Source organism: Rhinatrema bivittatum, chromosome 3, assembly GCF_901001135.1.
Source record: "Rhinatrema bivittatum chromosome 3, aRhiBiv1.1, whole genome shotgun sequence".
NCBI classification, from domain to species: Eukaryota; Metazoa; Chordata; class Amphibia; order Gymnophiona; family Rhinatrematidae; genus Rhinatrema; species Rhinatrema bivittatum.
Genome location: NC_042617.1, coordinates 315,110,619 through 315,125,738, shown reverse-complemented (window position 1 = coordinate 315,125,738; position 15,120 = coordinate 315,110,619). Strand labels below are relative to the sequence as shown.

The window sequence follows — 15,120 nt, the reverse complement described above, 5'->3', positions numbered from 1 at the left end:
TGTCTGGGATCACTGCTAATTGCACTGCAAGGTAATACCATTCCAAGTTCGGTACACCCAGCCCACCTCTATCCCTTGGCTGGTATAGTAAGTGTCTAGATAGCCTGGGGGGGGGGGGGGGGGGGGGGCACCTGCACCAAATGAAGACAAATAGAATTTTTTGCCACGAACGCAGTATAGCAGAGCTTAACAAAACTGGTAAAGTGATAAACAAATACAAGAACCTGGGCAGTCCGTTCATCTTTATGATGGCAATGCATCCAAACCATGAAAACTGTTCCCTGTCCCACTTCTGGATGTCTCCCTGGATAGTCTGAAGCAATGGCTTATAGTTGAGTTAAAAAAGATCACTCACATCTGATCCGACATGCACGCCAAGATATTTAATTGCATTTGAGGCTAGCTTAAAGGGATAATGGCATCTCAGCTCCTGGACCACTGCCTTATCAGCGGATTTAGTTCTAGTATTTCTAATTTCAGTTTCATGTATTTGTGCATCACTTCTTTACAGAATATTCTTTTTCCTGTTTTGCAACATTTGGAATGTAAAAACATAAAAAGCTGATTTAAGAGTTTGTTTGGAGCTTGCATATTTCATATGCTCAATAGTTTTCATGACCTTCATAATATGGACCATTTTCCCTAAATCTTTCTTAGGTGCCAACATTAATGTTTCTACTACTATAGAAAACTGGTGGTAGTTGCACTCTAGTTCATCCTCTGTGTTCCCATAGTTTACAGAGGCACTGGGCCAGATATTCATATACCTACGCGTGGGCGTAGATTTGTGTGCGCAACCCGGTGTGCACAAATCTACGCCTGATTTTATAACAGGCGCGTGCAGCCGCACGCATGTTATAAAATCCAGGGTCAGCGCGTGCAACGGGGTGCACAATTATGCAACTTGTGCATGCCGAACCATGCAGCCTTCCTCCGTTCCCTCCGTTCCCTCCGCCCCCCCACCTTCTCCTCCCTTCCCCTCCCTAACCCGTCCCCCAGCCCTACCTAAATCCCCTTACCACGCTCATAATATACGCGCGTAACCCTTTGAAAATCCGCCCCACTGTGTGTAGGGTACAAAGTCAACATAGGTTGATATTGTAGATTTGGGTGGGAGATGACGTTAGCGGTTCTTTTTGTCCTAATGGCTGAACCCTCGTTGCAAAGGGAACCCTCAGTCTCTGGCAATTCAAACTAATATTCCTTCACAGCATGGATCCTTAATTAAAACAAACAATTTTCTTTTATTTTCAGGGCAGAGCAGAGAACTTCCTCTGCCTTGCTCAGGAAGTCATGGTCTGTTTGCACATGCTTTAATCCTAACAATTTGTATCATTATACACTCTAGTGCCCAACCCATTCCAGGGATCCCTTTCCAGTGCAAAAGAAAGGGAAATCTCCCCGGGTATAGCCAGCCTATCTCTTAGTACCCGTTGACCCATGTTGAACCAGGACCGCTGTTCACATGAAACCTCCTTCACGTCACCACGCTTTGAAGGCTGGTGCTCCACTCTAGGGGCCAACCCATTTCAGGGAGCCCTTTCCTGCGCAAAGGAAAGGGAACTCTCCCCAGGTGTAGCCAGCCTATCTCTTAGTACCCGTTGGCCCATGTTGAACCAGAACCACTGTTCACATGGAAACCTCCTTCATGTCTCCACGCTTTGAAGGCTTGTGCCGCACTGTAGGGCCCAACCCATTCCAGGGAGCCCTTTCCTGTGCAAAGGAAAGGGAACTCTCCCCGGGTGTAGCCAGCCTATCTACCCTCTGACCCATGTTGAACCGCTGTTCACATGGAACCCTCCTCCGCCTCAGCCTTCAAAATTCTCGTTTGTATATCTGCTAACTCCACCAGATTTTAAAAACCAGCGAGAGCTCACTAGATGCCAATGGCACCATAACACTCTAGGGGCGAACTCATTCTAGGGAGCCCTTTCCTGCAAAAAGGAAAGGGAACTCTCCCCGGGGCTCTTGTTTGAATATTTGCTATTACCACCAAGATCTGCACCCACAGCAGCTCCACCCTACTCAGGCATAATAAATCATGTTTCAGGTCCTAGCACGCGTGTTAGACTCCTTGGTCCCTGTTTCAAGACGGATCGGGTAGACAGTATGCCCCGGTTGACAGTCACGCCACATGCTGAGCCTCGTCTTGTCTTGCCTCCTTGTCTTTTCCTTATCAACAACACAGTGACCTGACTACTTCAGCTCTGCCAGGCTGTCTTGCCCCTATCAACTTTCTGCCACTCTGCCTTGCTGCCATACATCAGATGACTCACTCAACTCCTTGTGGTTTTCTTGCCACTATCATGGTTCCTCAGTGTGTTGGTGCTAGTCTTTCTGCTTGCTATTTTCCCTCTTCATTGTGCTGTAGGATGTTGATGCCACTTGTCTTGCCACTTTGCCTGTCATGCTGCTTTCAAGGGTTCATGCAACTGTTATTGGTGCTCTCTTTTGAAGCTGTGATGTGTTTTTGACACTCTCACTGCTGCTTTGCACCTCTTTTAAAGCACTCTTGCCACTCCTGGTACCCCTTTTCCCCTTTACTGTGCCTTAGGCTATTGATGCCACTTTGGTGCCACTTTGCCACAGTCTAAGTACCTTGGAGCTCTTTTCTCATTCTGATGTTTGCTCCCCAGAAGTTTCATCAGAATTGATATGAAAACCCCAGTTCTGCAGCCAAAAATAGGCTGCAAATACTTCCCCCATTGATTTTAATGGCAAGCAAAAAACGAATGAAACTAATGGACGAATCGGTTTTCCCCCCTATGAAACTAATGAAATGCATTTGGGTCTCAGCAAAACGAAAAACGAATCGAAACAAATTTTTTCCTTCTGCACATCCCTAGTAACTTGCTGGTGCAGCCGTTATTATCCTTAACTAATTAGCTTTGATACTGTTGATGCAACTCTATCATGGCTCTCAGCTTCAATGGCAGGGGAAGAAGGGGAATTAGATTTTTTCAGCAACCAAGGGCCCTGACTTTTAAGGTCTAGGGAATCAAGTATGGGGGTAACTTGCTGATACGGCGGTTACTACGCTTAAACAACAAGACTGATTCTGTGATGCAACTCAAACAATGCTCTCTGCTTCAACAGCAAGGCATAAAAGGGAATTGGATTCAACAGCAATCAACAAGGGCTAGTGTGGGAAACTGATAACCATGGCAGGTGGGAGGTAATGGGGAACTGGATTCAAACAGCAACCAATAAGGGCCCTGACTTTTATGGTTTGGGAAACATATAAATTTGGGGTAACCTACACGGCACAAACTTAATGGGCAGACTGGATGGACCATTTGGTCCTTTTCTGTCGCCATTTTCTATGTTTCTATGAAGCACACACTGGGAACAATGGATTTTTGTAACTTGCTGCTGCTATGGAGCACGGTAAGTATGAAAACAAAAAAAATTAGGATAAGCAGTTTTTAGGGGTCGGGGCAGGTAGGGTTAAAGGGAAGCAAGTTAGGTAGGGGGATTTAGGAAGTTTGCTCCTTTACAGGGGTGAACTGGGCGGGAAAAAGGAATTGGACCTGTCGTGTCACCATGCATACCTACTAAAATCCCCCCTTACTCAAAACCGGATTCACGCGCACATGCATGTGTTGATGTAAAACCATGCACATATGTGCACGTGGGAAGCCATAAGAACATAAGAAAATGCCATACTGGGTCAGACCAAGGGTCCATCAAGCCCAGCATCCTGTTTCCAACAGTGGCCAATCCAGGCCATAAGAACCTGGCAAGTACCCAAAAACTAAGTCTATTCCATGTAACCATTGCTAATGGCAGTGGCTATTCTCTAAGTGAACTTAATAGCAGGTAATGGACTTCTCCTCCAAGAACTTATCCAATCCTTTTTTAAACACAGCTATACTAACTGCACGAACCACATTCTCTGGCAACAAATTCCAGAGTTTAATTATGCGTTGAGTAAAAAAGAACTTTCTCCGATTAGTTTTAAATGTGCCCCATGTTAACTTCATGGAGTGTCCCCTAGTCCTTCTACTATCCGAAAGAGTAAATAACCGATTCACATCTACCCGTTCTAGACCTCTCATGATTTTAAACACCTCTATCATATCCCCCCTCAGTCGTCTCTTCTCCAAGCTGAAAAGTCCTAACCTCTTTAGTCTTTCCTCATAGGGGAGTTGTTCCATTCCCCTTATCATTTTGGTAGCCCTTCTCTGTACCTTCTCCATCGCAATTATATCTTTTTTGAGATGCGGCGACCAGAATTGTACACAGTATTCAAGGTGCGGTCTCACCATGGAGCGATACAGAGGCATTATGACATTTTCCGTTTTATTCATCATTCCTTTTCTAATAATTCCCAACATTCTGTTTGCTTTTTTGACTGCCGCAGCACACTCAACCGACGATTTCAATGTGTTATCCACTATGACACCTAGATCTCTTTCTTGGGTTGTAGCACCTAATATGGAACCCAACATCGTGTAATTATAGCATGGGTTATTTTTCCCTATATGCATCACCTTGCACTTATCCACATTAAATTTCATCTGCCATTTGGATGCCCAATTTTCCAGTCTCACAAGGTCTTCCTGCAATTTATCACAATCTGCTTGTGATTTAACTACTCTGCACAATTTTGTGTCATCTGCAAATTTGATTATCTCACTCGTCGTATTTCTTTCCAGATCATTTATAAATATATTGAACAGTAAGGGTCCCAATACAGATCCCTGAGGCACTCCACTGTCCACTCCCTTCCACTGAGAAAATTGCCCATTTAATCCTACTCTCTGTTTCCTGTCTTTTAGCCAGTTTGCAATCCACGAAAGGACATCGCCACCTATCCCATGACTTTTTACTTTTCCTAGAAGCCTCTCATGAGGAACTTTGTCAAACGCCTTCTGAAAATCCAAGTATACTATATCTACCGGTTCACCTTTATCCACATGTTTATTAACTCCTTCAAAAAAGTGAAGCAGATTTGTGAGGCAAGACTTGCCCTGGGTAAAGCCATGCTGACTTTGTTCCATTAAACCATGTCTTTCTATATGTTCTGTGATTTTGATGTTTAGAACACTTTCCACTATTTTTCCTGGCACTGAAGTCAGGCTAACCGGTCTGTAGTTTCCCGGATCGCCCCTGGAGCCCTTTTTAAATATTGGGGTTACATTTGCTATCCTCCAGTCTTCAGGTACAATGGATGATTTTAATGATAAGTTACAAATTTTTACTAATAGGTCTGAAATTTCATTTTTTAGTTCCTTCAGAACTCTGGGGTGTATATCATCCGGTCCAGGTGATTTACTACTCTTCAGTTTGTCAATCAGGCCTACCACATCTTCTAGGTTCACCGTGATTTGATTCAGTCCATCTGAATCATTACCCATGAAAACCTTCTCCATTACGGGTACCTCCCCAACATCCTCTTCAGTAAACACCGAAGCAAAGAAATCATTTAATCTTTCCGCGATGGCCTTATCTTCTCTAAGTGCCCCTTTAACCCCTCGATCATCTAACGGTCCAACTGACTCCCTCACAGGCTTTCTGCTTTGGATATATTTTTAAAAATTTTTACTGTGAGTTTTTGCCTCTACAGCCAACTTCTTTTCAAATTCTCTCTTAGCCTGTCTTATCAATGTCTTACATTTAACTTGCCAATTTTTATGCTTTATCCTATTTTCTTCTGTTGGATCCTTCTTCCAATTTTTGAATGAAGATCTTTTGGCTAAAATAGCTTCTTTCACCTCCCCTTTTAACCATGCCGGTAATCGTTTTGCCTTCTTTCCACCTTTCTTAATGTGTGGAATACATCTGGACTGTGCTTCTAGAATGGTATTTTTTAACAATGACCACGCCTCTTGGACATTTTTTACTTTTGTAGCTGCTCCTTTCAGTTTTTTTCTAACAATTTTTCTCATTTTATCAAAGTTTCCCTTTTGAAAGTTTAGCACGAGAGCCTTGGATTTGCACACTGTTCCTTTTCCAGTCATTAAATCAAATTTGATCATATTATGATCACTATTGCCAAGTGGCCCCACCACCGTTACCTCTCTCACCAAGTCCTGTGCTCCACTGAGAATTAGATCTAAAATTGTTCCCTCTCTCGTCGGTTCCTGAACCAATTGCTCCATAAAGCTATCATTTATTCCATCCAGGAACGTTATCTCTCTAGCGTGACCCGATGATACATTTACCCAGTCTATATTGGGGTAATTGAAGTCTCCCATTATTACTGCACTACCAATTTGGTTAGCTTCCCTAATTTCTCTTAGCATTTCACTGTCCATCTCACCATCTTGACCAGGTGCACGGTAGTATACCCCTATCACTGTAGTCTTCCCTGATACACAAGGGATTTCTACCCATAAAGATTCAATTTTGTATTTAGTCTCATGCAGGATGTTTATCCTGTTGGACTCTATGCCATCCCGGACATAAAGCGCCACACCTCCTCCCGACTGCTCCTCTCTGTCATTGCGATATAATTTGTACCCCGGTATAGCACTGTCCCATTGGTTATCCTCTTTCCACCATGTCTCTGAGATGCCAATTAAGTCTATGTCATCATTTACTGCTATACATTCTAATTCTCCCATCTTACTTCTTAGACTTCTGGCATTAGCATACAAACATTTCAAAGTTTGTTTTTTGATTGTATTTTTATTCTGCTTTTTAATTGATAGGGATAAGTTAGAATTTTTTAGCTCAGGTGAGTTTTTAGTTACAGGCACTTGGACTACTTTTCTAATTATTGGAACCTCACTGTCGGGATGCCCTAATTCTAATGCATCATTAGTATCCTTTAAAGATACCTCTCTCCGAACCATGCGCTGCTGAGCGACTGTCGGCTTTCCCCTTTGTTCTAGTTTAAAAGCTGCTCTATCTCCTTTTTAAAGGTTAGCGCCAGCAGTCTGGTTCCACCCTGGTTAAGGTGGAGCCCATCCCTTCGGAAGAGACTCCCCCTTCCCCAAAAGGTTCCCCAGTTCCTAACAAAACTGAATCCCTCTTCCTTGCACCATCGTCTCATCCACGCATTGAGACTCCGGAGCTCTGCCTGCCTCTGGTGACCTGCGCGTGGAACAGGGAGCATTTCAGAGAATGCTACCCTGGAGGTTCTGGATTTAATCTTTCTACCTAAGAGCCTAAATTTGGCTTCCAGAACCTCCCTCCCACATTTTCCTATGTCGTTGGTGCCCACGTGTACCACGACAGCCGGCTCCTCCCCAGCACTGTCTAAAATCCTATCTAGGTGACGCGTGAGGTCCGCCACCTTCGCACCAGGTAGGCATGTTACCAGGCGATCCTCACGCCCACCCGCCACCCAGCTATCTACATTCCTAATAATCGAATCACCAACTATGACGGCCGACCTAACCCTTCCCTCCTGGGCAGTAGGCCTTGGGGAGATATCCTCAGTGCGAAAGGACAATGCATCACCTAGAGAGCAGGTCCTTGCTACAGGATCCTTTCCTGCTACATCTGGTTGGTGCTCTCCCATTATGAGACCTTCTTCCTCCAAGGCAGCACCAGCGCTGCCAGTCTGAAGTTGGGACTGGACTACTATGTCCCTGAAGGTCTCATCTATATACTTCTCTGTCTCCCTCAGCTCCTCCAGGTCTGCCACTCTAGCCTCCAGAGATCGGACTCGTTCTCTGAGAGCCAGGAGCTCTTTGCATCGCATGCACATGTACAACTTCTCACCGGTGGGTAAAAAATCATACATGTGACACTCGATGCAAAAGACTGGGAAACCCCGCTCTTGCTGCTGGACTGCTGCCTTCATCTCAATTTTGATCAGTTCCTAGTTAAGTTTTAGGTTGCTATGGGAGTAGGAATGTGTCTAAGTTCCTTTAAATGTATTGGTGAATTCACTATATGTCTGGTAGTGGCCTACTGGGGTCTGATCGAATTCTCAATAGAGTTTTTGTTGATGGGGTTTTTTTTTTTTTTTGTGCAAGTGGCACCTGCCTATAAATTAAGGGATGAGCTTGGGGTGGGTGGGTTGGGAATTACAAACAGTCTAACTTTAGTTAGTCAGCCTGAGTGACTCACAGCTCCCTTGATTAACAAATGTTGTTCCCTATTCAAACCTAATCACACTACCTCAACACCTTTCCAAGGTGAGTAACTGAGCTGAACTATTCAACTTTTTTACTTTGGTATATACTGCTCCTAGCTTATTTCTAGCTTCTGGCTACTTTTTTGTGGGGGGGGGGTTTTGTGTTTTTTTTTGTTTTTCAATACAATGCACTCAGTTATTTATTAAATAAAACACTTAGCTCTTTAAAAGTCTGGAGGACACTTTAATAGTCAGCCAATTTTATAACACGTGTGCATTTACGAGTGCAGGTTATAAAATTGGCGCGTCAATGTGCGTGTGCTGGCAACTGTGTGCGCTGGTCTTAAAATCTACCTTTTAGGTAAGATTGACTCAGGGCTTTATATTGTCACCAATATTTTTCAAGTTTTGTTTAAGTCCTTTAGATAAAGTTTTATCAGAATTAGGGCTGATCTATAAATATTATGCAGATAGGGGTAGATTTTATAAAATTACGCGCGCGCATACTTTTGTTCGCGCCTGGTGCGCGAACAAATGTACGCTGGATTTTATAAGATACGCGTGTAGCCACGCGTATCTTATAAAATCCGGGGTCGGTGTGTGCAATGGGGTGCACATTTGTGCAACCTGCATGCGCCGAGCCCGGCGCGCGCTGCCTGTTCCCTCCGAGGCCGCTCCGAAATCAGAGCGGCCTCGGAGGGAACTTTCCTTCCGCCTCCCCTCACCTTCCCCTCCCTTTAGTTAGATTTGCCAACTAACAGAAACATAGAAATGACAGCAGAAAAGGACCAAATGGTCCATCCAGTCTGCCCAGAAAGCTTATGGTAGCATCTGTTGTGCTGCGCAGGTTACCTCCATGCTTATCAGTTTCCCAAACCATAAAAGTAAGGGCGCTGTTTGGTTGCTGTCTGAATCCAAGTCCCTGTTACCCCCTGCTGTTGAAGCAGAGAGCAATGATGGAGTTGTGTTAACAGTATCAAGGCTTACTGGTTAAGGGTAGTGAAGGTGTTGCAATTAGCCCATAATGCACCTGTTAGCTTTATTTTTGGATTACCATACATAGTAAGTCTAAGAGAGTTTATGAGGAAACTTCATTGGTTGCCCATTACATAATGTACTGAAATTAAATGAAGCTATACATATAGATTCATATTGTTTAGCTGAGTGAATTGTATGGTACACTCCATTTCATTCTCTTTGATCCTCTTCTCAATTATTACTGCAAGTGCCATCATTACATGATTACATCCTCCAAGAACAAGAATGAGGGCATTCTCTATTGTGGCTCCAGAGGTTTGGAAAGCTTTATCTTTGTATTTGAGTCAAGAGCAGGACTCTTACAATTCCATAAATCAGTGAAGGCTGCTCTACTTTTTCAAGCTTTTGCAGGTGCAGATTAATATTTTTTTCCAGGACAAGAATTTAGCAGCATGATATTTACTTAATATGTTATATTTATCTTACCTTGTATTTATTTTGATAGTTTAATGTCTCTGTTGTTTAATTTTATGAATGTAATGTTGAAATCTGCTCAGAACATATTGAAGCCACAAAATATAAGATGTTTTAAAAAATTAAAAAACGTATATAAATAAATTGTATTTTATCTATAGTCATTTAATATTCTGTTTATTCTTTTAACTAAGAATGACCTCAAAATGGATTACAATCAATTTGAAAACAAACTGCAACTGTGATAAATTACATTGGTATTCAAATGAACAGTGGAGAAGCATTGAGAATCCAAGGTATATAACTCCTAGTCCTTGATTAGATGTATAGGGAGTTAAAATAGGAGGAGGGTGGTTTCTGCAGGAAAGACCTGGCAGAAAAGCCACGTTTTAGCTTTATTCTGAAAGTAAGGTAACACAGCCACCTTATTCCAGAGTTTTAGTGCATTGCAACTGAAAGCACGACATCTAATGCAGGAACATTTGGCAGAAGCCAAATGAGAAGAAAGAAGGAGCATTTGGGAGGACCGGAGCTCTCTTGTGAGTGTGTAGGAGGAAAGAAGTTGAGAGAGGTACTTGGGAGCTTGCTTATTCACGCACTTGTAGACAAAGCAGAGAGTTTTCAGATTTATCCTGATTTTGATTGGGAGCTTGCATCTTATTCCATGTTGTTAAAGCACTTTTCAATATCAGTTTCAGCCTCCTGTAGTACTCTTTCTTTCAATAATTTCTATTATTTCTCTGTGTTACCATGTGTCCTATATATGTACATATATTTTTAGGTATTAGAAATAAAGAAATTGATAACTGATTAACTTTATGTTTAATGTCAGTTTGTTACTGTAAAATGAATGATTTTTTTTAATGTTTTAAGTTTTGTTGCTCTCCTACAATGCTAGATATTTGAGGATAATACTGTAAATTAAATTATTAATTAAAGCAATTTCTTCAAATATTAATTTTTAAGTTAAATCCTTACTTAAATTGCAGTTTCATGGAAAAAATATGCTTCTGCAGTATCTTTATCCTTAAACCTAATTTTCCTTTTCTGTCTCTGTTCTCTCTCCCAGGATATCTGAAAGATAATTTGGCTGCTCCTAGAATTTGGAGATCCGAATCAACAATGAAGACTCGCACATGGGGGTCTCCCACTGTGTTTTTCATACTTGTGGTCTGCTGCGTCTTGTCCTGTAGTGCAGATGAAAATCCAAGTAATATAATTCCTTTCCTTAATGCCAACTATGACAGCCACCCCATGTTGTACTTTTCTAATGATGACATGGAGGAGCTACGACTCAGGGCTCAGAGCACTCATCAGCACATTGCGGCTCAGATATCTCAGGCCGCTCACACTATGCTGGCAAATCCTGGTGAATATCTTCCGCCCTGGGATCCCAAGGATTTCAGTGCTACTTGGAATGAAATTTATGGCAACAACCTGGGTGCTCTGGCGATGTTCTGCGTCCTGTATCCTGAGAACACCAAAGCTCTCGACTTGGCCAAGGAGTATATGGAAAGGATGGCGGCTCAGCCTAGCTGGTACTTTTGAGTCTGTTTATTTAATTTGTATATTATACGGTACAGTGCTGATGATGTTAAAGTTGAAATATCAAAGACTTATTACCATTATATAGAGACATACATACAGTAGTATATACTGAACACATTGTAGTCCAATGAAATGTAATTCAGCAAGTAGAAGCTTGAAAGCTGAAAGCAGACGCTCAAGGCTTGTTACTGTCTGTTCACTCCCTGTTCACAGACATTCCAGTTCCCAGAGGCACAAAACCCCTCGGGAAGACTTCCTCAAGCTAGTGCAGGAAATCAGGTAGCTAGGTTGCAGGGTGTTACCTGATTTCTTATCCGAAAGAAGTAAGCACTATTATATTATGAATGAGGAAAAGAGAAATCTGAAGAAAAGAATAGTTAAAAGATCAAGGTATGAAAGCCTAGGAAAGGTTTAGAAAAGGGAGAGCAATAATCAAAGGTTTTTCTGAGGGTTAAATTGCTGTTTAATTATTGCCCACCCTCTGTGCCAGTGGTTCTCAACTAGTGTGTCAGGACACACTGGTGTGTCACCCAACAGGTGCATGCTGTGTCATGAAAAATTTTACAAAGCAAGACTATGCTTTCTTTTACAGCCACATATGCCTCCTGTTTGTGGAGCATGCAGAGCAGAGAGTGTTATTTTTCAGTCTGTGTGGCAGAGGGCACTATAGAAACCCTCAGATCACTTTAAAAGACCTGACCCAGCTGCCTGGTCCTAGTCCACCTTAATGCAAGGCATTGTGGATACAGGGGCGTCTCCCCTGAGCAAGAATATAGTATAGTCTCCAAAGAAAGCAGAGGAAGCCCTGGGGAAGACAAGGAGAAAGTGGTTCCATTTAAGTACTGCTGTGCTGTGTTTGTGTGAAATGTCGCTGAAGTGAGCAACTTTTTATACACTTTGAATACTGATAAATGTGTGCCAAAGAAAAGCTGGAGTCGACTGTAATCTGTCCTCCAGCTAGCCATAGACCACTCATACTGTGCTACAGATGGGGGCAGGTGTGGGATTTTTCTCTGTGCAAGACTCAGAGAAAGCCCAAGCCTCCAAATGGAGGAATAAGGAAAAAAGATTTGGCTGTGTGATATAGCTGAAAAAAAGAATCCATTTGGAGACAAAGCAGTGCTGTAGTGTGCACTTGAGCACTGAAGACTTTAAAAGACTGTGGCTCAAGCAGAAAGTACTGGCAGAAACGTGGCTTCAAAGGTTTTTTGTTTTGTTTTGTTTTTCTCTTTTTGTTTTTTTGTTTTTTAACTGTTTGGTTCTAAGCAGTGCACAGAGCTACACTAGTGCAAAGGAGCACATTGGAGAGAAAAAAAAAGTTCTGGGCTTCACTGCAAGGGCAGTTTAAAACTTAATTATCACAGGCCAAAAAGACTTAGGGAAAGTAAACAATTAGCACTGAACAGACAGAGGTTTGTTTGTGGAAAAAAGAAAATACTTTTTCTTTGTTTACTTGAACAAGTAAGAGAAAATTAAGCAGGGCGGGGCCCTCTGATTTTCATGAAACCAGACTGGCACTAAGAAAAAAATGGATCTCTGCATTCCAAATGTCCTGGAAGGACAAAGGTAATTACAGGAAAGACTCATGAAGAGCCAGCTTTCCTATGATAGCAAAATTTAAGCAAATGTGGCTTGCATGACCTCCATCCTAAAGAAGGCCTTGGATTGCCTGAAAGCAGAGGGAGTGCAGCAACCCTGTGTGTCACCTGTTTGGGGTTTACCTTTCAGGATCACAAAAACTGGCCTGAAGATGGTGCTAAACTGGAGCTGGGCCAAGCATCAATGGAGCCAGCAATGACCAAAGCTAATCAAGAGCATCCCAGAGAGTGGCCTAAAGAGAGCACTACAGTGAACCCTCAGTGAAACCAATAATGACCAAGCCCAACCTGGATTATCATGGAGAGGGGCCTAAAGAAGGCATGACAGGGGGCCCTGGCAATGGGCCAGAGAAACCAGGAACTGCTCCATTGGGACAGATGATGGAACAAACTCCGGAAGTGCAAGGACAGCTCTAATGGATGGCAAAAGAAGAATACAGCAGTCCTGTGAACAGATTCATGGTGCACCTGATACAGGTACAAGGGAGCTCAAGATGGGACCTGCTGGTATGGATTTCCATGGGAGAACAGAGGTCCCATGCATGCTGTAAACTGGAGAGCAGCAGGCCTCTAGCATGAGTATCCCACTCACCAAGGGCGGTGCAGCACAAGAATCTGCAGAGTTAAAGCCAGAACAAGAGGAAAGCACTAAGGCAGAGGTAAATGTCCTGAGTCCAGAGGTCCACTGGGTAGAGGAGAAGCCAGACTGGTTTTGGGAAAATCGGGCTTCTACCCATCAGCAAGTGAAAGAAACTGAAAAAGCCAGGAGTGAAGAGAAAATGGAGCTTTCAGAAGTCCAGGCCAGAGAGGTCAAGCTGTATCTAGAGACTTGTGAACTGGACATTGCATGGAGTTGGACTCTCTGGATAATCAGGGTGGGTCACCCAGAGAATCAAGAGGAGTTGGGGTTTTATGAGGAAGCCTTATCTAAAAACTGAATAGGTTGGAAGAAGGACACCTCAGTAAAAGAGAGAGGTTCCCTAGACAAAAAGATTCCCCAGGAGTTAAAGAAGAAGGCATTCCTGGTTTAGAACCCATACCCTAAGGCACTGGAAATCGGAATGGGAAAGAAGGCATCCCAAGTTAAGACAGGGCCCAAAAGCGAGTGCAGCAGGGTACTACTGTGGGACATAACCCTGGGAGGGAAGATGCTCAGTTGGGTGAGACTGAGCTGAGGGGGAGGGTATTTTCCCTTTGGAAATTGGTCTAAAGCCTGGGAGTAAAAACTACCCACAGACTTTATACTTCAGGTGCACCATTTGAAAGTTACCCCAAAATGTGGTTTCTCTGGGTTTGACTATTTCTCTGCATATTTCTGATTTTAATTTATGGTCCTTTAATCTGTAATGGGTACAGATCAATCTGGGCTCTGCTTGTGTGACAAAAGTAAGTGATTTTGCTAACTAGCATGCAGTTTCTCTGTAGGGATTTATAGCAGTCCGGCTTGTTTTGTCTTTCCAAAAGGAAGTGTTGTATTCTAAGAGGATAACTTTCAAACGGCTGCATGCGTGTCCATATCTGCATGTTTATGGATGTGCGAAAATTGACTGCTGTATTTTATAACCTGCACGTATATGAAACAGGAAAGGAAGGGGGCTGAGCTAAGGGAAGGGGGAAAGTTCTCACTCATTTACTCTCACATTCCCTCCTCACTAAGAAGAGAGGGGAGGGGAGGGGGGCTGAGCTAATGGAAGAGGAAGAAGGTCTTTCTCACTCACCTTTCTCTTTTCTTTTAATTTCTAGCCTCACTTCTTCGTGCCCACTGGGGAGCGGGAACCCCCGGGGGCACATCACTAAAACCATGCAACTGCAGCCTTTTATTTCCTGCCTGCAGGGTCCCCATCCCCCCCGCCGGATGTCATCAACAGACAGTGCACTTTTGTCTTTGGGTGCAGGGTGAGGCCTTGTGGCAGGGATGTTTTGGAAGGGCACATTTTGCCGCACCAAAATTCTGCCTCCTGAGGCCATTGGCTCACCCTGCCTCATGATAGAACCACCCTGACTGAATTGGAAATTTCTAGGATTCTGGTGTGTGTGTTTGTGACGGTGTGGATGCTTTGGTGGTCCAAGATCTGTAAGATATCTTTTTGTTTGATACCATAAAAGGTGGGCTGAGTGGTAGGTTATTACATCACAGAATATACCACACACTTATTTACAAGTACAGCAGTTTTTACTTATAAGTCTGAGAGTAAACAATAAAAGCATACATGATTAGATTTTGCATTAAAGAATATGTACAGAGATACTTCCCCTCAATTTCCAATGTGAGTCTTAGATATCTTGGAAATTGAAAACACAGTGCTGGGAAATCAGCAACAGTTCATCATTCACTTCATTAACTACTGTAATGTCCAATGAGCTTTTCCTCTGATCTGTTCTTTCCCTGATTTCAAACAGTTTGTCTGAAGTTGGTCTTTTTATGTTGATTCTTCTGACCTTTGTCCTAGTTTCAGTTTTTCCTGGGCTATTCCCATGTGTTCTTGAGGT

The 15,120-nt window shown here is 43.0% G+C and overlaps 1 protein-coding gene across 1 annotated transcript in view; it reads left to right on the top strand.

Moving 5' to 3' along the window:
- The first annotated feature begins 10,606 nt into the window (after positions 1-10,606).
- The window catches only part of LOC115087718 (dermatan-sulfate epimerase-like), a 49,739-nt gene continuing 45,225 nt past the window's right edge, over positions 10,607-15,120 (top strand). The window contains exon 1 of the mRNA XM_029595227.1: positions 10,607-11,022. Coding sequence (XP_029451087.1) covers positions 10,607-11,022 — 416 coding nt within the window. The remainder of the gene's footprint in view (positions 11,023-15,120) is intronic.